General features: G+C 51.9%; 1 protein-coding gene across 1 annotated transcript; it reads right to left on the reverse strand.

The window, feature by feature from the left end:
- Window positions 1–4,714: 4,714 nt before the first annotated feature.
- On the reverse strand, window positions 4,715–21,357 carry URM1 (ubiquitin related modifier 1). The gene is made up of 5 exons (XM_050320023.1): window positions 21,271–21,357; window positions 18,612–18,682; window positions 6,762–6,843; window positions 5,694–5,742; window positions 4,715–4,967 (listed from the first exon to the last, which is right to left on the reverse strand). Exons 1-5 carry the CDS (start codon window positions 21,303–21,305, stop codon window positions 4,899–4,901), a joined length of 306 nt encoding a protein of 101 aa, XP_050175980.1. The 5' UTR covers window positions 21,306–21,357; the 3' UTR covers window positions 4,715–4,898.
- Between the last annotated feature and the right edge of the window lie 3,651 nt (window positions 21,358–25,008).

A 25,008-nucleotide genomic window follows, 5' to 3' on the forward strand; every position in this document is an offset into this window, starting at 1 on the left:
GGTGAAGGCAGGGGACACCTCTGTGCTCTTCTCCGCGACTGCGGGGAACCCCGACAAGTCAGAGCTGGGGGTCCCCAGGCAGGGAGAGGCAGGCGATGCCCCCACTCTCCCGGCCGGAGCCCGCAGCTGCCGGCCTGGCAGCTCGGTAATATTCATCAGGAGAAAACAATGAGCATTATTTATCCCCGGCACTTTCCCTGCCGTGGGGGGCCGGGGTGGGGTGTAGGTGACCCCATACCCCACGGGGTACCCGGCCACTTCCACTGCCGCGGCAGCAGGACCGACGGGGGTCCCCAAGGGGGACCGAGCGGGTGGGAGGGGACCCCAGTCCCAGCTCTGCCTGGTGGCTCGGGGGGGACCCCCAGAACCCCGAATGGGGCCAACCGCGCCGTCCCCTGCGCCGGGCGCCGAGCCCCGGGGGCAGAGAGAACCCCGCGCCCCGGTCCCGGCGGTGCGGGGGTTGCGGGCCGGGCCGGGGCCGGGGTTTGGGAGCTGTGTCTTTAAGAGATGGCTGGCTCCAGGTTGCAGCTGCTGTTTCTGTGCTATAGAGACAGTGGAGATTCATTACTCCTAAAACACAATGGGCATTTATCACCCCGTGGTGTTATTCAAATCCAGTACCAATTGAAGGTCATCCCCATTCTTTTCTCGCCGGCTCTGCAACACATTTATTGTTGTGCCGTTCAACTAAAAGCCCTGCCCGGCCCCGGCGCAGCCCGCAGAGCCCCGGTGTGCGCATCCCTCCCGGGCGGATTTGGGACCCTCCCGGGTGGATACGGCGTGGAGGAAGCAGGGCAGAGCCGCGGCGGCTCGGCCGGGCTCGGGGCCGGCGGCAGGTGCCGCGGGAGCCCCGCCGCTGTGCCCCGCCGAGCCGCGGGGGCCGCCCGCTCCGCCCCCGCGGGACGCACTTTCCGCGCCCCGTGGAAACTCGGAGCCCCGCGGGCCGCCGGGGCCGAGGGCGGCTCGGGCAGCCGGGGGTCCGCCGCTCTCCAGCAGACCCCCAGCCTTGCCCCGGGGGGACCTGCCCGGCCCCGCCGCGGAGCGGCCACGGCCACCGGCGCAGGCACCGGCGAGGGAAGCGCCGGCAGCGGGCCGGGATTTTCCCTGTCTGGAGAGGGGGGATTTGTTCCCAACTTCGTGGGAGCCGGTCGGTGAGAAGGGGCTGGGGAAGAAGCCTGGATTTTTCATCTTTTTCCTTTATTTTTTATTATAATTATTAATATCCACCCCCCCATCCCTCCGCTTGGGCTTTTATAAATTTCGACGATTTTTTTCAAAGTACCCGAATTTTGAGGGAGATCCGTTTGGAATTGGTGAATTCTCCGAGGCAGGAGCGGCACGGCCGCAGCGCGGGGCCGAGGTCTGTGCCCGCAGCATCACCCCCGCCGAGCCCCAGGGCTGCCGGAGGCACCGAGCCCCGCCGCGGCCGCCAGCCCCGGCGCACCGAGCCCCCGCTCCACCGGGGCTGCTCCAGCGGGGATGGATCGCTGATTTTCGTTTCCTGGCTTTTTTTCTTCTTCTTTTTTTCTATTTTCTTTTTTTTTTTTTTTTTCCCCTTGATGTTGGTTTAATTTTTTTCTTCCTCTTTTTGTTTTGCTTTTTTATTTGTTTGTTTTAATAGGGGTCTTTTTTAATTTTTTTTTTTTTTTTTGAGGGGTAAGAAACGAGTTGATAAAATTAAACCCCTCGCGGTGCCATTAAATGGAACCCGGGATGAGAAGCGCCGCGGCTGCGCTCGAAACTTGTCGTGGCCGGAGCAGCGGCTCGGCGGGGCCGGGGAGCGGGAGCGGGGGGCGGCGGGAGCCGGCTCAGGGCCCGTGTGTCCTTCTTTTCCAGCCTCCAGCCGGATTCCCCCTGGAAGATCCCGCGAGCCCGGGATGGGAATCTCCGCTCCTGATTGTCCAAACGCAATTCTTGTGCGATGGAGCCGTACGAACCAAGAATTGTGTCTGGACATCTGTAGCAGAGGTTTCACCTCCTCCGGCGGGGCTCCAGGACGGTGCTCGGGGCGCAGGACGGAGGACGGACGTTCCCCGGGCCCGGGGCAGGCAGGTAACCGCTCCCGACTGCGGCCCGGCGGGACGGAGCCAGGATTTCAGGGAAACTGAGGAAACACCGGCGGCGGCTCCGCTCGGCTCGGCGGGGCCGGGGGGCTCGGTCCTAATGCGTCAAACCCCGGCCGGGTCCCCACCGGGACGGGCAGCCCCGGGCAGGCTCCGGGCAGGACGGAGGGGCCGAGCCGCGGGCACCGGCGCTTGCCCGTGGGCGGCGGGGCCGCAGCCCGGGCACGGCGAGCGGGCGACCCGGCCCTGCGGCTCCATCCCGGTTTATCCTGCTGGTGTTTATTTATTTATCTATTTTAACACTGCGGTTTAATTTCATTCCGCCGTGCGCCCGGCCCTGGGGCGCGGCGGGGACCGCTCTGCACCGGGACATCCTCGCCGTCCTCCTGCCGCAGCCCCGGCCGGCCCCGGGCACACGGAGGCCGCTCCGAGTCTCCGCCGAGCCGGGAACCGTCCCCGCCGCTCGGGCACCGGGCGGGTTCGGCGGGGAGCGGCCCCGGGCCGCGGGCACGGCCCTCGCCGCCCCGGTGAGCCCCTCGGAGCGGAGCAGCCCCCGCGGAACGGCGGCCGGAGGAAGGCACGTTTTAACAGAGAGGCTTTATGAATCCACCAGCCAAGCGGCTCGGCCGGGGCTGCCAAGGAAACCCAGGAGGAGGAGGGAAGCATTACAAGATCCGAGCAGAATTTCACCAAGAGCCTATCTAGGACAAAGCTGGAGGCAGAGAATGTTTTAAAAGGCTTTTATTTCAGAAACTTTTTGTTGGTGATTTTTTTACAGGATTTTGCTGTACCCCTCTTCTCCACCCCCCTGGCTTCCCTCATCTTCCCATTTCTAGCTCTTTTTAGCAGTGATTGGCAGCTTTTACTACAGCAGGAGCTAAGCCACCTGGGTCTACCTGCACTATTGAGGGGAATAACAGCTCCCGGGGAAGGAACCCATCCTATCTGAGCAAACAGCTGGGGGGGATGAGAACAGACAAGCCCAGCCTAAGGCACAGAAGCAGCGTAGAGGCAGGGCAGGCAGCAGCGCTGAAGACAAACCTGCCTTTTCCCATCGGGTTTCAGTCCGTTTCAAGCTGCACACCACACAGGTTCCTTGTTTTTTCAGCCAGCTCCTACCATCACCTGGAATCCCCCTCCACTGCCCTGGCCCAGCAAAGCTAATGGCCAGGAACTGGGGACAGAGAAGAGCCTTTGGCCCATCCGTGTCATTTACAAACGGCGTGAGCTGGACTCAAGTCGCTGTGGCTGGATTTGGAAAAGGCTGAATATCAGTTTGTCACCAGCAGTGGGTGGAAGGTGGGGTTCCTCAGATGCAGCAGCATCGTAGTCCGTGGGTGCTTTTAGTTACGCAGGTTGTGGAGGGGTGAACGTGAGAGAGGAGAAGTCAGCTGAGGGAATTACTCTTCGGCACTCTCCGCATCAGACAGTGGAATTCCTCCGTCAGGCGCAGGGCGGGAGAAGCTCCTTGTACGCAGCACCCGGGGTGCTGGGCCAGGCTGCCTGAGCAGCTCCTGGAGATGGAGGGCTCTCAGAGCGGTGTGTGGTGCAGATCAGCTCCAGGATGCACCAACTGAGCACCGGCGAGCAGGAGCAGCCGCTGGGGACCACCGTGCGCTGCCGGAGCCGAGCCCAACCGCAGGTGAGCAGGGCAGGGGGGACAGAACAACATCCCGGTCGGACACTCCTGGAAGCTCATGCAGCACGTTTCAGACCTGTGGCACCAGTGCTATCCTCTGAGCCCGTCCCTCCGCTCTTGCCGTGGCCTCTGGGCTGGCAGGGGCAAGTCCATCTATCTAAGGAAACTTCTGGAAAGCCAGCAGCATCCGTGCCCTAGCAGAGCCATGCACAGCCACTTCTACAGCGCTCACAGGACTTCCTCAGGGCACACAGTAAGAAGCCTCTCCCTCCCACTGGCGGAAAGGGTTAAAAGCCTGGCTTTCCCAGGTCTTGGCACTTCAACTGTGCATCTCCAGCCCCAGCCCTTCCCCGGCCAGGCTGCAGCTCCCACCTGCACAGAACGCAGCGCAGCGATCAATCCTGTCCATCACGGTGACAGAAAGATCATTTGCTGCCCTGATCACTCTGTGCTGTCTCAGGCTGGGTGAGGGTTTGTTTCCCCTCCAACCAAATCATTACAGATTGACATTGTTCGTGGGCCAGTACTTCACCCTCTGCTTCAGCTCCAGTATGAAAGCAGCACGAGGGATCAGAAAAACAGAACTTTTCAAAAAAGCCTATTTCTCTCCCGCTTCCCATAAATAAATACCACAAGTGGAAGTCACTACAGATGGCTCTGAAGCTGTCATGTTTGCTACCTCACAGAAAAGCCAGGCAAGCCACTTTTTGTTTCCTTGCACTTGATGCCCCACCCTTCCCATGGCCGGTGCACAAACTGTCTAAGTATTGTGTTAAAATAATCCTGGTTCCCAGAATCAAGGCAGAGGTACCCCAGCCTTGCCCCAAAACAGGCACAACTCCCTCAGAGCGCCTCACTGCTTGCAAAGACACGTCATCCTACTCAGGGTTCAGCACCCCTTTTCCTCCCATCACAGAAAAACAGCCCCACATCCTGCAGGTGTTCTCTGCTCGTTAGGGTACCTGGAAGTGCAGTCAGGAGAGGTGAAATGAGGACCAAAAGATGGATACTGTTGTGGTGGACAGCAGGCCGCAGGCTGCAGGGCTTTATTTGGATGTGGAGTAACAAGAGAACATGGCAGAAAGATGCAGAGGTCAGGCACAGGCAGTTCAAGAGAGGTTTGGGTGGGTTAAGGTTTTTTGTTTGGGGTTTTTGCCCAGGGATTTGGATTTACATCCTCTTGTCTTTTCAGGAGTTCACCCGCCGTGCAGTGTCGAGATGAAAACCACATTATCCTGGTCCTGGAGTTTATAATCCAGCTCACCCTGCAGGCCAAGGCAAAAAAAAAAAAAAAAAAAAGAAAAATGGTTTAAATGTCATTTCCAAATACTAGCTGCAAAAAGAAAACAGCTCATAAAAAGATGGTGAGTGTTAGGGAGAGTAGAAAGGGACAGACTGATGTTTTCATCACAACAGAAGTGAAGGTGAGGGATCAGCCACGGTGCTGCTGCTCATCAACCCACAGTGCCTTCTGGACCAGGGTTTTGACAGAACAGGTGGTTGCCTGAGGCAGGAAAATAGCGAGGGGCTGTTTGTTGTCTGAGCACAACAGTGGGCTGAGAAGGGAAGACATTTACCATGTGCCTGTTTGGGTAGGAATCCCCCGTGGCCTTCACCTGCCAGGCACGCCCTGACTCCAGGGAAGGCGGTTCTGCCTGGGGCCTGGAGCTGCCAGTACCCACCACAGTCACCCCACACGTGGGGGCACCCACCAGCAGCCAGAGGTACAGAGCCCAGTGCCAGAGGCCAGGGAAAAAAAGGGTAATCTCTCTTCAGACCTTGGCTGGTTGATGAGACTCAGCAGGTTAGAGAGAAGCTCCAGGCTCCTGAAAAGCCACAGCACAGCAGAGAGATCCCAGCCTGCCCCTTCCCCCTCAAAATACAAGATGCTTTGCTTGGGGCAAGAATCAGAAACAGCTTCTCTGAGAGCAACCACAGAACAGAGAGAGCAATATTTTCAACAAAGAAAGTCAAATTTAAGGAGTACAGACCATTAGTTCCCAGTCTGCGTCGTTGATGAGCACCAAAATTCCTGGCCTCCTGCAGAACAGAGAGAAATAATTAGGATACAGGTCTGCTAAAAAGCTCCACAAACAGTTAAGAACAAGGGAATGTCACAGCACAGATCACAAGCTGACTGCTTACAAAGCCAAAAAGGAATCCTAGCATGGAGGTGGAACAGGTACAGTCTGTGCCCTTTCTACATCAAATAAAGGGGAGGCAGGAGCGATCCCAAGGCTCATTTGAATCCAAAGGCACCATTCCCGAGGATGCTCCAGGATGATACATTTCCGTACGATGCAGAAGAGCCAGGTAATTAAAACCCACGCACGACAGTCGAGCGCAGAGAGCTCGATGCGAAGGTAGGGAAAGCTGTGCCGGTGCCCCTGCCACAGGCACTGAACACCTGGGATCCTCTCCAAGCCCCTGATTCCGAGCAAAGGGATTCCCCTTCTTTGATCTTCGGTGTCCTGCAATTGTCTCTCCTGTTACCAGGGGACCTGGCACACGCTTCAGCTCACAAAGATCCGTGACGAATGTTAAACACCCCCAGCGCCACCCCGCAGTCAGGGATGGCTTGCACAGCTCACTCTGCTCCATTTCTCTTGCCTTTTTTTTTTTTTTTTCCTTCCCCCCCTCCATCCTCCACGAGCCTGGCCCCATTTTGACAATAAAAATACATTTCCCAGAAGAATTATTTGTTGGCATTTCTCGGAGTGACTGCTTCAGTCCCAGTGATGTCAGCAGGGAACGGACAGACCTGCTAAAACTCCTGGAATTGAGGGTACAGGCACTACTGCTGCTCCAGGTGACATCAGAGACAAGGTCTACGTGGCCCTGCTTCATGCTTAAGGTTTAAAGATTTAGGGTGAGGGCTGCAAAAGATGCTCTCTGTGGACAGTGTGGGGTGTGGGTGGGACGCCTCCCATTATCACTTCAGCAAATCCCATGTTTTCATGGGATTGACTTACTTCTTGCAACCAACAGGGAAAAAAATATCCTAAAACCTCTGGGATCAACAGAAAAATACAAGGAGGATTCATAACAGTTGTACTTACACAGATTCCCCTTGCATAAATAATTCTGGTCGTTCTTTCAACATATTCTGTTTGATCCACTTGAGCAGGTTTCTGATATCCCCTGGAAGGAGAAAGGACAGGGTTTACAAACTGCCTGATGGCTCCTGGTGATGCCAGAGCAAAGTGGTTGTTTATCCAGAAGGAGCAGATGAGGAACGTGCAGGATGGGTGGCGATAGCTGCAAAGACACCAGCTAACAGGGCAGCCCCTCAGCTGCATCCCACAGGCAGTCCTGTCCCAGGGGAGCTCAGGGCTCTGCCCCAAACCCCACAGCCTGGCACAAGAGGTTTCCCCAAGAAAACTCATCCCTCAAGGAACGTACACAGCACCCATCCAGCAGCAGACCCCCAGTGTTCAGATCTCTTTAGCACATCCCATCTCTGTGTGTTCTGTTATCAACCCAACAAATTACGTCTAATTCTCTGTGTGCTTAATTAGACTTAAAAGGTCCAAACAAGCAAGCCCAAGAACCTGAAAAGAGCAAAGACAGACGCTATCAGCACCAAAACCAGCACGAAGTCTTGGAGGCACGAGCTCTGGGGCCCAAACTTGTCCATGACTATGCACTAAACACACGAGCAGGCACCGGCCTGTCGTATTTTGGACACTTGCAGCATCCCCCAGCATCACACCTACTGCCTTGGGTGTGATCCCCACGCCATGCCTGCTCCCTCCTTCTACACTTGGTGCTTAGAGCTTCTTTATTAAAGCTCAGCCTTTATCTTTCCATTTCAGTAGGTGACAGGAAGAATTTGTCTTCATGTAAAAGGAGGAGGAGACACTGCTGGCGGGTTTTTATAGTATCAATTTTACTTTGTGAGGGAAAAACAATTTCTTTAGTGATAGCATCAGTTAATTTCCTATTGGAGAGGTGAGAAGAGACAGAAGGGAGGGGGGAATAATCCTTTACAGGGTTTAGAGAAGCTGACAAATTGCAATGTGGAGTTCTCCTGCATTTGCCTCTATATTTCACCGTTCCACAAACCACTTCATCATTCCGAATCCACAATCAGTTATTCTCCCGGGGCTCCTTTAAACAGCCCTTTGAAAGCCCCCAAAGAGTTTTGTTTGTTTTTGAGATGCAAGGAAGCTTTTTGAAGGCACAAATCCAGCAGTGAGGGCTGGAGCCCTGCTCCAGGATGAGCAGAGATAGCAGGATGGGTTTCCAGGTCTGTCTCACGTGCAGTAGGCTCGCCATAGCCACAAGGAACCTTTCCACGTGTGCTTCTCGGAGCTAAATTCACTCTGTGTACCATTCCCTCTGTGTTTGCTTCATGACCAGCAAAAATAAATGTGTGTGTGTAGTGGCTCGACTCAGCCCAGGCCTTACTCCAGGATTTTATGGGATCATGGATGTTACCCAGAGCAGAGCTGGGGTTCTTCCAAGTAACATCACCCCCATTGCTTCTGCCACACCAAGGATGAACAGCCCTGGTGTAGGTAATGGGGGTATGTCCATCTGCAGCAGATGGGGGCCTCTTTCCCTGGGGAGAGGGGGATGCTCTGAGATTCCCTGTGTTCCCCCTGCTTCCCCAGGCCATCCAGCCTGTCCCCAGCACCTCAGTTCCACCACAGGGCTGCCTGGAGCACAACAGGCACTGCTGCCTCCGAGCACCGGATTGCTCTGATCAGGGCAAAAAGAGCTGCTTTGTGCCTTAAAACTGCCTGGCGAGCCGGATCACCTGCCTGGAGCCAACCCACGGCTCCCCTGTAATGATATGTAGTCAAGAGCACAAAATAGACCATTTTCTGCCTCTTTTCTTAGCAATGTGCACTGGGGACAGCAAGAGCCGCTCAGAAGGTGTGTGCATATACATACACATATATATATAATATCATATATATATATTTTATATATATATATACACACACCCCCACCACAGTGGTCCATCAGCCACCAAAACAAGAGTTAACCACATTTGCCTTCCCCTGAAAAAACGCTGCTGCAACAACAAGCCCTCAGGATCCCACACCCAAAAGGCTCCCGCTCTCCATCACCAAGAACTGAAAGCGGGAGAGGGAGGAAGATGGAGAGGAGCCTTCAGGAGGAGGAGGGGGTGTGCAGGGGACACCGGCCCCACCGCAGCATCGCCCTCGAGCTGTTTCATATTTATGCACTTGCAGCAGGGCACACAACAATGAGCTGTGCCATACACCATTCTCCCTGCGTGGAATAAGCAGCCCCTTTCCTCTGGGACCTTTCAGGAGAGATCATTTAAACAGAAACACGCTGCACCAGCTGGATAAAAGACAGCCACCTAGAAGCAGCCTGGACAGAGGGGCGAGAGGACTGATTTATTCGAGGCTGAGCTGGAAGACTCCCTCGCCCCATCTCCTTCCATAATAAATGTTATTTTCAGCCCCACCTGAGCCTACACTCATTTACTCCCACCCAGAGGTCACGTACACACATACTGGAGAATTTAGACAGCAGGAAAAAAAAAAACCTGATACCCCTGTACATGCCTTCCCCACCTCAAAAGGCACAAAAATTGAGACCCTTTCTCCACAGCCAACCTTAAGACGTAATACTTTCATCTGCTTTATCAGCACTGGATTTTTTCACCCACCTTCATGTCTCTACATTCTGTACACCAATATTACTAGAACAAATCAATTATAAAGGATGACAAATGACCACAGCCACACCAAAACCATCTCCCACAAGTAAGATATTGAAAAGGAACAAGATTACTTGCATTGCAAGGGGTCTGGGGAGAAGCCATCTTGCAGCTCAGCGCCTCGAACAGCAGTGCTGATCAACAGCTCAGGCCTCTCCATGTTCTCATGATGGAAATAGTAAGAGGTAAATTACAGCACAACTGCTTATCTCTTACAGTTGACATACATAGGACATTTTCTTTCTGATACTATACTAGGGGTCTAACAGATTCCCAGCTCCCTGGGCCAAGGATTTGCTGTGCAAACAGCAGGTCCTCTACAGGTAACATAAGAGGAAGGAAAAAGAATCCAGCCTGGTCAGGCATCACATCCACTGACAAGTTAAACCATCCCAATGCAGTGATTTCACACTGGTGCTGGTTTGAAGCTGGCCCCCATCACAGAACAGAGATGTTTGCTGTTGGCAGGAGCACAGCTGTACTACAGGTGCTGTCATTTGGCTGCAAAACCCACCGTGCATTTTGGCTCAGGAGGGAGGTTCAGGTGAGAGCTGAGACAATACAGCATTTTGCTCCAGAGTCACCAACTCAAGCCCAGCTCATCCTTGTAAGGATATATTTTATCTGCTGCATGGTCTGTCCTCACCCTACCTTTTGGCAGCCCACTCGATTTCACTCACAGTAAACAAACATCCACACCAAAAAACACCCTCTAATTCTCATTAACTGTCCTCACCCTTGGCAGCACGACCAGAGGAGCAAGACTGAACTGGCCCAGGAAGCTGAAATATTCTCAAACTGCAAAGGAAGGACTGAAGCACATGGTAGGAAATCCCTGTCTTATTTGTATACACGGACAGCTTCTGTTGCCTGTGCTAACAGTACATCAACCCCCCTCCAAATTCTCAGGAAAAAATAATCTAAAGTTAATTAAAAAAAAACCAAAACCTGACAAATGTTTGGGAAAACTGCTTAGTTCAAGTGCACAGATGGGAGCTCAAGCCCACAATATATGCAGAAAACAAATCACCCAGTGAAACACAGCGCTCAGGAAAACGAGGTGACACAAAGTCATTGCCTTGTCACGCAGGCAGACGGGATGCAGGAACTGCAGCGAGCGCAAACACAACCCAACAGCCTCGGCTCCTTTTCAGCCCAGCTGCACCACAAACACTCCTGGTTGTGGCAGACAGAACTGCACAGCCTGCTCTGCCCTCCTGAGAATCCTCCAAGGCCTGATCTTCTGCGTTACCCCAACTGCTCCTTCATGAAGAATCTGCTTGAGCTTCCTGTGCCACAGGAAAGCATCTAAGACTCCATTTTAGCACTGCCTGGAACAAGAGCCAGGGTTCATTTGCACCCTCAAAGCCAGGGCTGAAATCCATAGATCTTCCCTAGCTCAATAAAACCTCCTGGGCCTGACAGATTCATCAGTGATAACTCAGCAAGGAGGGCACTTGCTGTGTGCAGAGAGAAACCAGGTGCCTCGAATAAGAAACACGAAGCTGGGTGTTGCACTAGAAGGATCTCACACCGAACTGATAAATGTGCAGACACACGGAAGGATTTTGTGCAGCTGTGATACCAGTTGACACAGACACACAGCTCTTGGCTCCCTGGGAGCTGCACAGGTCACTGGCAGATTCACTCACACAGACAACGACCAGACACCTTAAAATCCACGTTCAAACCCACACAGCGCACACAGTGCCCTGAAGGGCACCCAGGAGTAATTACACCCATATTTTCTTGCCTTGGTTGAAGAACCAGGATTATTTCAGGGAAATAGGGGGACCCTGTAAAGGCTGAAGCATGGAAAATTCCCTTCTGGTCCGCAATAAATAAGATATATGCGGCACTGGTCACTAAGGGGTCAGTGCTGCCGGAGCACAGCGCTTTCCCGGGCCGCCTTGCGGATCCCTCCCTGTGGGGTACCATTTCTTTGACCCAGAATAAGATCATTTATCATACTGACCATGGCTGAGCTCCAATTTGCTGAGGTCACTAACTCTGGACGAGCGCTGCTCCACCCACATTCTCAGCCACCGGCCTGTAACCATGACAAAGCCCCTTCCCTGCCGCTCCTCTGCCATTATTCCCCCTGCCTGCATGGAAATGTATGGAAAGACAATTTGTATGCCCCTTTCCCTGCTTAAGCAGCTTGTTTTTAAAACAGACAAACCAGCTCCTAATACCTGCTGTCCCTCCAGGTGCATGACTTCTCTTTTGGATTCCAGGACCCTCCAGGAATCTGCTCCCCAAAAGAGCTCAAAACCTGACCTAAGGGATCCTTCTGACTCCTGCAGTCTCCCATCTGATATGCAAATCATTCTCTGAAGCAGACCATGGTGTGCCATAAACTGCAGAAGAAGACCTGGAATAGCTGATATGAATGGAGTCACAAGCAAATGAGTTTGGTACTACACAGAGTGAGCAGCCAGGCAAAATTCTGCAGCAAGAGCAAAATCCATTTTCTCTGACAAGTGCACAAGCCAATCCTGCCACACACTGGAATGAGCAGTGATTTAAGTACTAGGGAAGAAATTAGGGGGTAACTACAGCCAGGCATAAGAGAATCCCAGTGGTTGCTCTCATCTGTTCTTGTCTGCTTCAAACTAAGGTCTTGGCTTGTCTTATTTTTAATTGCTTTATGACATCTTTTTTCTTGCTTCTCAGTTAAAAGAGCAACACTCTTCTTCGTTTCCTTGTGTTCACAAATTGGGAAGGGATCACAGAGGTCTTTCACAGCCTTCCTGCTGGCAGTGAAGACTCAGATCCCAGTCATCACCCAGCAGTTCTCAGCCCAGAGGTTTTAATCACAACGCTCATGAGCTGGAGAGGAGCTGCTTGGGATCTTCTGCTCCCCACAGATCGCTGGTAGGAGAACACAAGTTCAAGAGATCTCCAATCCCACCGCTAGCCAGCAGCAAGCCTCCAGATCCATCAGCTCCCATGACAAAAAAAAGCAGCTCCGAGCTGATTCTCAGGGTAAACCTAATCCCTACTCATTTCCAAAGTCAGAGCATCTAATCCCGTAACACCCAACGCTATTGTCACTTCAGGCTCCCCAATAAATGCCAGTGCACCAAACTGTCTCTTTTAATTAGGATCACAGATCACTAGTGCTGGCCCAGGGTCTTGCCTCTCGTTCAAAATTGTCAAAGGAAGGAACTGAGAGAGCCTCAAAGACCATCGTCCCCACAGCCAAGCACCAGCCTGGGGATCGCACACATTACAAAACACATCTCCTTTAACAGGTCCTGGGATTTTATCCCTCTGCCAGCACAGAATTGTTCTCAACAAAAGACCATCCTGAGCCTTGCCTGCTCTGATTTTAAGAGGTTTGAGCAGTGTAGACTTGCTACCAAACCCCAAGGAGACTGTGCCATGGTCTAATAGTTTTTGCAGTCAGGAATCTTCTGCTAATGCACTAAACTCCCATTTCTTCATTCCTCCCAATCAATCTATGCTAGGTGATATTGCATCACCCTGGCTATAATCTGTCCTTCCCAATGATAAAGGAGATATCCCACCTCATCCCTTTTCTATTCATTTATCCTGTTTAACCTTGAATGTTACTGGTTAATTTTTTTTTTAAGCTCTCAAGAAGACAATTCAGAGAATGCATTACTAACTACTGGCATAAAGCTCAGCCAAAACCCAGCAAACCGAAATTTCCCCTCTCTTCTCTTTTCCTGGTTTCTGAATTCTGTGTGTGTGCACAGGCACCGGGGGGTTAAAAAGGAAAACTTTATCGCTGTTACAAGATACTACACAGAGCTGATGTGAGACCCCACACCACAGAGGAAGGTGGCTGCTTCTGCCAGCGTGCAGAGGGATTCCCTGGCAGCCTGGCACTGCCCTGCACACAGCCAGGGAATCCCCTGGGCTGGGCTATCCCTGGCACTGCCAGCTGGATCAGAAAATGCCTTGAAGTCAACTCCTTGCCCCCCTCCCAGCCTGGCTGGTGGTTGGTGTCCCCTGTGGCTGCCGGATGAGTCAGTGCCTCAGCTCGGCTCAGGAACTGCCATGATTTTATTCCTCTAAATACGGAAATCGCCTCTCGCTTTTGGGCTCAGATCTGCCTTGCTGTTATTATTAGACTTTCATACAGGGCCAAGCACCATTAAACCGATTCCTGTCCACCCAAACCAGCCACCCCCACAGATACTCCAAGCCCCTCAGTCTTACTTGAAAGGGGAAAAGAAAGGGCCAGTGAGATGATCAGGGTGGAGGAGAGGGGGGGTAAGATTTACAAGTGAATGGAGGTAAGAATGGAGCAGTTTGTGGGATAAAGGGGCTGCGGAGGGAGCTTTACAGATGTGCAGAGGGACGGCGGCTCATTGTTTAATTAAGCAGAAAGTGGCTCTTTTGAAAAGCAATTTTGCACAGGAGCTCTGAGCTCAGCAAACAACTCCTGCGAGTGAGGGCAGGAGGAGAAAGGAACAGCTGGCCCGGAGCCGTGTGAACCGCATGCTAAGCGGTTTAAAGGGCCCGGATCCTCCTCCCCAGCCCTGCTCCGCTGCCACCCTCTGAACAGCGCTGTCAGCACAGCAAATCCCACCGAGAGAAAAGAGGGAGCGCAGGGGGGGTGGCACGGAGGGGTTATCCTGCTAGGTGTCCACACTGCGCTACAGCCGCTGGGAAGGAGGGTGTAACAGCCAGGCTTTGTTATCCCAGGGATTTGGTCACACACAAGAGCTGGTTTCTCAGTGCTTGGGAAGCTCCTTCCACAATGAGTTGGGATGAGCTGATCCCGTAATGCGGCTCCGCAGCCTCCCGGGAAGGTGCTGTGAGGATGAGCGTTTGTTTCCCTGCTCCCTGTGAAGGGATCCGTGCTCTCCCTGGGACAGGGACCCAGGGCTGTGCCCGCAGCCAGGAGGGCTGCACACGTGGCAGGGACTGCTCCATCCTGCGGCACCACACCGGGATCCCACCGGGCTCTGTGCTGCAAACACGCTGCTGGATCCTGCAGGAGCAGCCAGAATCCAGGATCCAGCCTGAGCTCCCACCTTATGTCCCTTTCCCTTGCCACCACATCTATAATTTCCTGGCTACGAGAGATGCACGAGTAGGATGCACAAGCAGGGGACTCACCCAAGTCCTTTGAGAGCTGCGAGTGCCACACACTGTGGTTAAAAAGATTTGACTGCATGAAGTTTTCCATAGAGCTATGGGGTTTTTTTTTCCTCATCATTCTTCTAATAAGCCTCTGCATCACCCAATATACTTTTATTCTTTCTTTGGAGCAAGTTTTAAAACGTTAGGAATAATAAACAGAGCAATAAAAGCATTCCAGAATATTAATGACTTAACTACAATGTGCTATGTAGCAATAGCACTGGGCACTGACAACCAACACCAACTGCTACTCTCGATTTTACACGTTGTTTTGGCACAGCACCCCAGTCAACTCTGAACACGTGCCATGCTGTATTTTTTAAGCCACTCTGCCTGTATCACAGGCCTGATCTCTCGAGATCCCCAGGCTCTTTCCCCAGAAGATGAATGCTCCCAAGTCCCCAGGAGTCCTCCATGCTGTGCAGAACAAGGCCCCTGGAAAGCAAAGCTCTCAAGGAGCAGACCATGCTCTTCTCTACAGGGATTCAACTTGAACAGCACTTGGCAGATTATTTTCATTTTCCCTTAAAAAAAAAAATCTGATTAGCAGTGGGCTTTTTTTCCCTGGGGTTTTGGTAAAGGGAAACCACAATTACCAAAACATACTGATTAATAATTTATCTTTCCAGACCTGTAAGTGCCAAAACACAGTGTGAATTCATGATTAGCCTAGAAGGTCTGAGCGAGCACTGCTGATACTGGTCACTGCTGCTCCAAAAACACAAGTCTCCCCACTGAAGCCACAGGAGAAGCTGGAATTCAAAGGCCTGCAAGCAGCCTGCAGCACAAGTGCCAGAGACTTTACACACAGCCCCAGCCTCTGGATACAACATCCAGCAGACAGCACAGCCAGAGGGGTTTTGTAAACACTCTCCATCAGCACGATGCTGCTGAGCTAAACCTGCAATGACTACAAGGGTTAAACAATGCCAGTGACTTCCTACCCTCCCAACTGCATCCATGCAACCATGGCCAAGACAAATCCAGCACTGTGAGTCCCAGTGAGATGGAGGAAGGAGCTCCGGCATCCCTTGCAGAGCAGTCATACAATGATCTATTTGATTACTGAAGCACTTGGTTAAATTACTGTGGCTTGTTTCAGGAGGAGGCTGCCAAATACATTTTCAGTTTTTAATCTAGGGTTTCTCTCTTTTATGCTCCATTGTCTCTAATAGCCTCTTAGATGCTTGAAAATAAAGTTGATTTCCCTGCCAATTTAATCCTCTCTCTATGTGACAAATATCGTAATTCCCCCAGCTGCTTTCTCCCACACACACTGTTTTCATGCAGAAGAAGCCAACAGGGCATAATGCCTTTAGATCCTCTCACAGCACCATCAGTGAGATCGTCAGAATAGCCAGCAATTTGGGGCAGGATTCTTGTCTCACTTGAGGTCTTCTTTCCTGCAACAGCTCTACAAGATCACACAGGACTGCACAAAGTGTGGCTTAGGTAGATCTGCTGGCCTATGCACATACTTTTCAAGTTCCTAGTTGGCAGCAACTTCAACACACAGGCTGAGGCAGCTCTGGTTTGGAAATAAAGAACTGCTGCTCAACTGATATTAGGATACAAAAAGCCCCCTGGATAATAAAAATAGGTCCCGCCACACAGCTGTACCCCTTGTGGCTTGCTCTTGTCCCATTTGCAGCTTCCTTCCTCCTGCCTTTCCTAATCCCTCCAGGAGTCCATCTCCAGGCATCACAAAAGGACAGAGAATCAAATCTTCTTGAAAAAAAGTTAACTGGATCTGGAACCCACCTACTTTCCACCTAGAGCCTGTGACCAGGAGAAGAGGAATGATTGAAAATGATCAAGCAACTTGATCACTCAGAGAACACTGACTGCCCCTGTCAGCTACGGAGCACAGCTTGTTTTATCATGTAAATATTTGTAGGTATTTTTTCACATCATTTTCCACCTCCCCCCACCTCTGGGATGTATATAAAAATGCCTAAACAATTAAAATATAGCTGGGCCCAATGTCCCAGAGAGAAGCAGCTGCTCTGCAAAAAGGAGGACAAAGACAAAAATAACCTAGAGAGAAAGGAAGAGTAGGTAAGAGAGGCCAAAATGGCCAAAAATACTCTTGGCAGATAATGAAATCACTGGAAATGGGGTTAGAAGTGCAGGTCTTCAAGCAGTGTTCATGCTACAGGTCTTTCCCTGGAGTACTCAGGGATGGACATTCAGGGTAAGGTGAGCAACAGGATGTGCTCAGTAGAACTGAGCTGTTTTATTTCTCTAATCATTGCAGTTCTGGCTGCAACAGGGAACATGCTATATTTATATATATCTTTATTTACCCAGAGATAGGTGAATTAAATGTTCTTAGTGTGAACCAGGGAAATACATGGCATTAGGAACAACATAAAATCACACAGACTTACCGAATTTCTTATTCACAGGTTTTTGATATGATTCTATGGATTCCTCACCACTACAACATAATGGTCTTCTGGAAATATTATGAGGGGTGTCTCCAGCAGCCCCTTTACTGTCAGACATTAACCCTACATGTTCCTGCCTCATCCCTGTGCTGGAAAACACGGCAGCAGGAAAAGCTGGGAGCAATAATGCGTTAGATGAATCTGGAATGAATCACTGGAGATCATGAGTTTGAACCCTGAGACTGAGACAGACCTTCAGGGAGAGGATAAATCCAGACCCTAGGGAAGTCCACAGAAGTCTCTGCAGCAGCTTCAAGTGGGAATGGATCAGGCCACAAACAACTGCACTGCTGACAATCATGGGGCTAGAGGAATCATTTTTTGGTATTAATACCCTCCCTTCCCCTGGCAGAAATAAACACCTCCTGTAATAATCCCTTCTTCGTGAGCATCTGATCATGGTTTGAACACCACCAAGGCAGTGGGTGTTGCTGGGTATTTTAAATTTACAGAGCACTGAAGAAAACTGCACTCTATCCCCCAACTTTATGAACCAACTAAATGAGTGTTTTAGCATTTCTTTACTACCTTCCATTTAAGGATATAAAGTGCTTTAACAGTGCTGGAATTTAATGCTGAACTCTCTTGTGATACATGAAAGTATCACTATAACCTCACTAGCAACAGGGGAAAGTTAAGCAACATGACTAAACTCACAAAGCAAATCAGCATCAGGTCATGTTTCTGGAGCCTCAGTCCCTGTCCTCACCCACAAGATTACACAATATTCCAGTCCTCCCAATTGTATTTGAATTACATGTATTTATGTCCAAGCATCAAAAGCAGTTCTACCAATCTCTAATTACTTCCAGGCTCAGCAAGAAGATTTCAGGCCTGGAGGTTCCCAGCACACAGATTATGGTATTGGCCATTCACGAGAGCTTAGTTAACATTCCCTGATGCTCTGTGTTATTTCAGTTTACAATCCCACTCAAATATCACAAAGCAGTGCTATCTAGCTGGAAGGATTCAGAACATACCTGTGGCAAAATTACATTGCCACTGAAGTGTGCACACACCTGAGTGAGTTAGTGCAGCACAGCTCAGTGCTGATATTCCACATGACAAACCAGAGATTGTGACTGTTTATCCCTGGGACACTGGTTTGTATTGCAGGGAAGGCCATGGGCAGCATGTCCAGCATCACATTTGGGCATTAAATTTGCTGGTTCCAACTGCAGAGTTAATATCAAATTATTATCTATACTTGAAAGTCAAATAAGAAGACAAAATAGATTTGTGTTTCACTGCTGTGCTCCCCCACATATCTATACACTACACACACAAATTTATATATGTATGTGCCTTTTGGAAATCTCAGAACAGGCAGGGAAAAAACAAAGAGAGAAGAGGTTATTGGTGCTTTCAAGTACCAACCAAGACAGACACAGACTTGATGGAAACATCCAGAAGCTGTTGTCTGTCCAGGAGGAGGGAGGCAAGACTTAAGGAAGGACACATGAAAATTGCTCAGACTTCGAGGATCAACCCGTTTTCCAAGCTACCCAATCCACAGCACGTCTGAAAGAGCTTTTAAAACACTTTGATCCTCGCTGCCAACTCGAAGTGCTGTACAAACCAGCTTTGTTTCATCTGTTGTCGTTCTTTCAAGTTATCCAGCAGGTTTTGATACTCACAAGGCTCTGGTTGACAGGGCAAAGTCACCTGATGCTTTTTGACACCATCGAACAAGAGTTCTGCACCACCTCTGAAATAAAAACAATGAACCACTGAGATTTTGCTTTATTGTCAGAAGGGAGACAGCACAAAAGGGCGATTTACATGAGATGGCACAGCAGAGAAAACAAATGACACAGACTATATTTAGCACAGGATTCCCTTTGTCTTTTTTTTTTTTTCCCCTGTCACAAACCACAAGTTCTTGGTGGGGGAGCTGCCAGATCCCATCTCCAGCACATACAGGAGGCTCTGCTGTGGGCCAGGACCCCACGGTGCCAGGCATCATCCCCAGGGAACAGGAACACAGTTCCCATCTCCGAGTGCTCCCAAACCTAAACAACGTTCCAGCCACCACGTCGAGGTGCAGTGCTGCTCATCCCTTACATCTTTTAGCCAGAAGTCTCAAAAACTGAGCATCCCTCTGGGATAAATATTCCCCCAGCTTTCACTTGAGAACACAGGGAGAGAGGAAACGACTCCCACGAGGTTACAGAGCAAGTCAGGGCCAGCAGCCCCTGAGTCCTGGTAACCCTTTCTTGATCTGCAAAGTGTTCCTGAGAGAGACTTGACTGGGGGAAGCAAGAGGGGAGGATGACGAGTTAGAATATTAATAAATAAATACACAGTCCTCCTCCACCAAACAACCTGGTGAACGTCCCTCCTCTGGCACTCGGAACACCCTGGGGGACCAGAGAACAAGGGGTGTCCCCTGCAAGCACAGCAGATCAGGTGTGAGCAGGACAGGCAGAGCCTGCCAAGTACAGGAGCTGGTCCTCACACTGGCATTTAAATTGGGCCCTGGCACCTAATCTCAGGCTCTTCAAAAGAATACTTAATTTTTGTAACCTCAACTCAGAAGCCTCAGCAAGCTCCTCGCCTTTCTGGAAAAGGAACAACCGTGAAAATCTTGAGCTTTACCAACACCCATCAGTTTTCATGATGATGTGAGGCCAGAGGCCAAACTCAAGTCTTAGATTATCAAACTTTATCGTGTGAGTAAGGACAGGGGTAATAAACACAAAAGCTACTTTTAGATATGGGACATAACAGCAGTGTGAGGCTTTGACTCTAAACTGAATTCTAGACTGGGCAAGGTTTTAACAACCAGAAAACTCCTAAAAAACTCAACTCAATGCTCAAGTGAGGCTGAAAAATTACCAACCCATTTTCAAAGGGCTGTGGCAAAATATCCTTCCACCTTAAACGCAGATTACTTCAGAAAAATTCCCCTATGAAGTTACTTTACTGGTGCCTCTCCTCCCTCGGAAACCAACACGATAAAGAGAAATATTTAAAACCAACCAGTCCCCCACCTAAAGAACCAACAGAGATACATCCAGACGTTACTAAGCTCCTTTAAATTCACTATCTAAACATGCCCCAGTAGGTTTCCTTGGCTCTGCAGTGGCAGAGCACAACAGAACCCTTGTTGTGCCCTCGGCAGCGCTACTTATACCCAGCAAACCCTCCCAAAGGGCACTCTGTTGGTGCCCTCCCCCCCAGCTCACAACAAATGGTTATCTCCAAATTGAAGCAGCGATTGATTAACACGAGCCCGAGATTCATGGGGGGGGGAACAAGTCACAACAATGATATGAAAAACATTTTTTCATGTAAGGAAAACAAGGTCACGCTTTGTTGCAGCGGGAAATGTAGATTGCAGGATAAGGTCCTTCTGTAAAGCGGGAGCCGTGGGGGACTCAGCTGTGGTTCCTACATAGAGAGCTCATTTATGCATTTCCAAGGGAAGCAAAAATGCATCTCACTCTTCTGGGAAAATTAGGAGAGTTTGCTGCAGCTGGAAGCGGGAAAGACTGAGGAAAGGATTCTTAAGGAGAAGGGTGTTTAAAGGGTTATGGCGTTTCTGTGTTCGTGAAAGGGTGGGAAAAAGCGAATAAATAGCAGCCTTTTAGCTTCTGCTAAAAGGAGGCTTTAACGAAATAACACCAGTATTTCCACAAATATGCACAGCTTCCACTGCAAACGCTTTAGATTCCCAGGGCCAGAGTGTGAGCAAGGCTGATAGTTCAGTAGAAAAGGCCTGGAAACCGAAACGCTGCCGAGTGAGAGCGCAGCTGTCTGACACCGACACAGCTGGGACACAAAGCACAGCGAGGGCACGTGAACACACACAGACACACGCAGGTACACGTACGGAGGGGGGAAAAAAAGCCGAAAAACGAGTGGGAGGTTTTTACAAATAATTTTAATAGTTAAAAAAATAAATAAATAATAAAAAAAAGAAAAATAAGAGGCTGGAATTGGAGAAAGGAAAGGAGGGGCACAGGACGCTCACACAGAGATGGCAGCGAGGCCCCGGGGCAGACGGGCAGGTCCAGCACTGCGGACATCCCCTCGGCGGTGCTCGACCACCCGGCTCCCCAGGGGCGGCCGCTCCCGCCACCCACGGCCCGCAGCCCCCGCGGCGGCGGCGGCGGCGCTCGGGCCCAGCGGCGGGCCCACAGGCCGCGCGCAAGAGCCGCGCGCGCCTCGGCGCCGCGGCCGCCTCCCCGAGGGCACGGTGGCGGCCCTGCCCCGCCCGGCAGCGCCCTGCCCCGCTCGGCAGCGCCCTGGCCGCCGCCCGGCCCCGCTCCCGGCCCCGCCGCCCGCGCTCACCCGAACTCCACCTGCAGCGACACGGGCGCCGCCATCTTGGGCGCCGGGCGCGCAGGAGGGGCCGGCGCGCGCTCGGGCCGCGCCGGAAGTGCTTCTCGCGCGGCTTCCGGCCGCGCCGCGTTGCCACGGCAACGGCGGGGGATGGAGGGGCGGCCTGGGCCGGGCCCGGGCCCCACCACGGCGCTGCTTCACCCCAGGGACCCACCGGGGCCGGGAGAGCCCTGGAGGAGCTCCCGCGGGGCCGGGCAACGCGGGCTGTGTCCCCCGCCGGTGCTGTTTTAAAATACCCGGGCGCTGGCGCCAGGCGGTGTTACTCTAAAATACCCATTTCTACACAAAGTTGGCGCCTGGCCGCGCACAGAGCACCTTGCACATGCTTAGGGCCGCACACGGAGCCCTCTTGGCGTGCCCGGAGCGCTTGGGCTGGGGGAGGCAGGAGCTGCAGTGGGGGTTTCCCAGCTGAAGCTGCTGAAACACAAGGAGTTCCAGCTCAGCATGAGGAAGAACTTCCTTGCGTTCAGGAAGGCAGAGCACTGGAGCAGGTGCCCAGGGAGGGAGGGCGTGGAGTCTGTGGAGACATCCCAAACCCACCTGGACACGTTCCTGTGTCACCTGCTCCAGGTGACCCCCCCTGGGCAGGGGGGTTGGACTGGGAGATCACCAGAAAGGGTTGGGAGATCACCAGAGGTCCCTTCCAGCCCTGATGATTCCGTGACTCTGTGAATCCAACCCAGGGCCTCGCAGCCCGTCGGGACTGCGGGGAGGCAGAAATGGCTGGCTGAGACCAACAACCGCTGCTGTCACCGCTGTGAAGACAGTTCCGTGCCAGGGGTGGCATCTCCCCCCCTGCTCCTGCTCGGGCAGCTCTTCCCGAGCTTCCAGCTCGGCGTTAAACAGCGCGGCTCACATCTGTCGCCTGTTTGTTTTCCCCCCCCATGTCCCCAGAGGAGCCCCGTGCACACAGGCGGGACGCAGCCACGGCGGTGACAGCTGGGCTGTGCTTCTCCCCCACGACACTGGTGGAAAAACCGCACTCAGCGGAGGGGTTTGGGGTTAAAAAAAAAAAAAAAAAAAAAAAAAATCCACGTACGCGTGCACGCACGCACATAGAAATGTAACAGCTATGCATATACATGATGCATTATGTGCGAGGGGCATAAATTTACACAGACAGATTGCTCTTCGTTTATGCTAACGGGGGTCAGAGCACGCCTAACCCCGGGAGCAGAAGGTGGTGGTGTTTGTAATGGCCTTTTGTTCTCCCGAGGAGATCATTCTCCGGGCTGGGCCCCAGGAAAGGCCGGTGCCTCGCAGATGAATGCTGCCTTCGCTGCCGGGGTTACGCGATGGCAGGGACGTGAAGCTGTTGACCGTGGTCTTCATCCCAAAATTCCATCTGGATTTTAAATATCTCTTAAGTAAATCCCGAGGCTTCTGAGTATCTCAGAGATATGGCCCAGGATGGAAATGTATGGAAAAGCAGCTGAGGAAAGAAGCCTTAGACAAAAATCTTCCTTCTGTACTCTTCAGAAATGACCGAAGCGTTCTGCGTGCAGAGGATCTGGTAATCTTAACTCCAGATCAGAGTTTGCCGTTATGGTTTTGTATGAGCTATTCCTCTTGCCTCCAGAAGTCATTTATGAGGCCAAATAAAAGGAGAACTGGCTCCTAAAAGAATCAAGTTATAGAAATACAGCAAAATATTACAGATTTGGTGTTAGTACCTCCCTGAAAAGCAAAAATAAATTAAAAGAAAGGGAACAGTAATCGTAAATATCAATTTGGCTCATTCAAACATTCAAAGCTTGTTACTGTTAACAATTGTCCTGGTCAAACAGTGACTCTAAGAGATATGGGGGATGTTTTGTGTGCTTGGGAGTGGGTCCTGTCTCCGTACTGGGTGCTGAAATCAGAGCACCACAAATTCTCTGGGTATGCTCGGGATGGGGAAAGCAAGCACACCATCTCCTCAAGAAAGGGTAATGCTGGCATTGTTAAAGTGCTGTAAACAGGGATGGTGTTTGATTAACAGCTACATAAAGCAAAACCAGGTACAGACAAGGCTCCTGCCTTGGATATGTACACTGGGTTCAGCTCCTTGTAACACACCATCTCCTCCTTCAAACGCAGCGATGTGTCACTGTGCTTTACTTAAGCTGAACTTCTCTTTGGATACCCAGTTTTCCAGATCCTGACAGATCCCTCACTTGCTCCCAGGTGTGAAATGGCACTGGGCAGGACCCAGGCACCCATGGGGCTCATCCCAGTTACGTGGGGCAGGAGGCCACCACCCAGGGTCTCTGGCTGCACCCACCTCTCCCTTCCCACAAAACCCACTGCGCCAGACAAAGGAACAGGTTGGAAATTGAGCCTGGCAATAAAGACAGGTTAATTTCTTTTGTCTCAGTCCTGTCTCCTGTGTTTTTTCCCCTGCCATTTGCACGCTTTCTCTCTGCCCTTGAGTGCAAGCAGGAACATGCCTCTGTCCCTCCGCTGAGGGTTTATTCTGGAGGAAATGGTTTAGGTCGCCATCACGTCCTTCAGGGAAATGCAGTTTATAAATACAGCAGGGCCCAGCGCCACAAGGAAACATTTTATCAGAGAGCCCCGAACTGACGATTCAATTATTTTTCAATAAAACATCAGGGGAATGCACAAACAGCTGCTTGCATCCTTCCACACAGCAAGTCAAACTTCAAGGGGAACAATAGCTGGCGAAAGGGGAGCCATCGCGGAGGCGGTGACAATGGGTTTCCTTACTCGGGGCTTTGTTTGATTTCCCCCGTCTCAGTTTTGAACTCCCTCCGCCGGAGAAAGGCGAGGGGGTAGGACGGGGAGAGGGGGAAGCAGGCAGAGGGGAAGGAGGGTCAGTGGGAGTTAAAGCCTTTTGCAGCCTTTCTCTCCCATTCATGTGGTAATTGGGTGTCAAGCAGAGATCAGTAAGATGGAGCCCGGCCTCTGTGCCCGGGTTAAACTGCAGCAGAAAGAAAGCGGGAGCTGAACCGATGGAGGCCTGAATGTCATTAGGGCGGGAGGAAGCGCCTCTCCCCCAGGAGCCCTTCTGCCGGGGTGCTGGGCTGGGGGGGCCGCTTCCCATTCAGGGCATCCCTGAAAGCGGCCAGACAAAGCGGGAGGGCGCCCGAACAATGCCGCACCCCCGGCTCTACCTTCAATAGGGAGCTCTAAACAGGCGTTTAACCTTCAGAATAGCTGAAAGTGATACTCAAAGCTGAGGAGGTGGCTCGCCCGCCGCCGTTGGCCTCTTCCTGCGGCCGAGCCGGAGGCCACTTGGATGGCCGGGGGCGAGGAGGAAAGGCTCTCGCTGCCCTCGCTTCCTCAGGCCCCTTGGCACAGCCCTGTGAAGGTCGTGGAAGGTGTCACCTCGAGGGCAGGATCAGAGCACAGCTCCTGCCTGGGCTGGCAGGATGCTGGGGGCGCTGGGGAGGGATGCTCAGCACCCTCACGGATGGGGCTAGAGGAAGGCAGGGCTGTACCGAGGAGGGGGATGCGGCATATTAGGGGGTCATATCCCACTTCACAAGCTGGGATCATTTGGCAAGGGATCAGAGAAGATCTGGGCAATGACACCCCCGCCCCCATTCTGAGCAGCAATATGCCCTGGCCTCAGACAGCATCACCACTGCCTGCAATTCCTGGTATTGCCAGCCTGTACCGCTTGATCCAAACTACCCAAAGCTCTCCCAGAGCCTGGCCTGGTATCATTTTTGCCTATAGATG

The sequence above is a fragment of the Myiozetetes cayanensis genome, unplaced genomic scaffold (genome assembly GCF_022539395.1).
Source record: "Myiozetetes cayanensis isolate MyiCay16 unplaced genomic scaffold, myiCay2020 scf23, whole genome shotgun sequence".
NCBI lineage: Eukaryota > Metazoa > Chordata > Aves > Passeriformes > Tyrannidae > Myiozetetes > Myiozetetes cayanensis.

Coding starts and splice junctions, on each gene's coding strand:
- URM1 (XM_050320023.1), bottom strand. CDS start 21,305: ATGGCGGCGCCCGTGTCGCTGCAGGTGGAGTTCGG. Junction 5,743..6,761: donor TTTATGCAAGGGGAATCTGT/GTAAGTACAACT, acceptor TCTGTTCTGCAG/GAGGCCAGGAATTTTGGTGC. Junction 4,968..5,693: donor ACGCAGACTGGGAACTAATG/GTCTGTACTCCT, acceptor CTTGGCCTGCAG/GGTGAGCTGGATTATAAACT.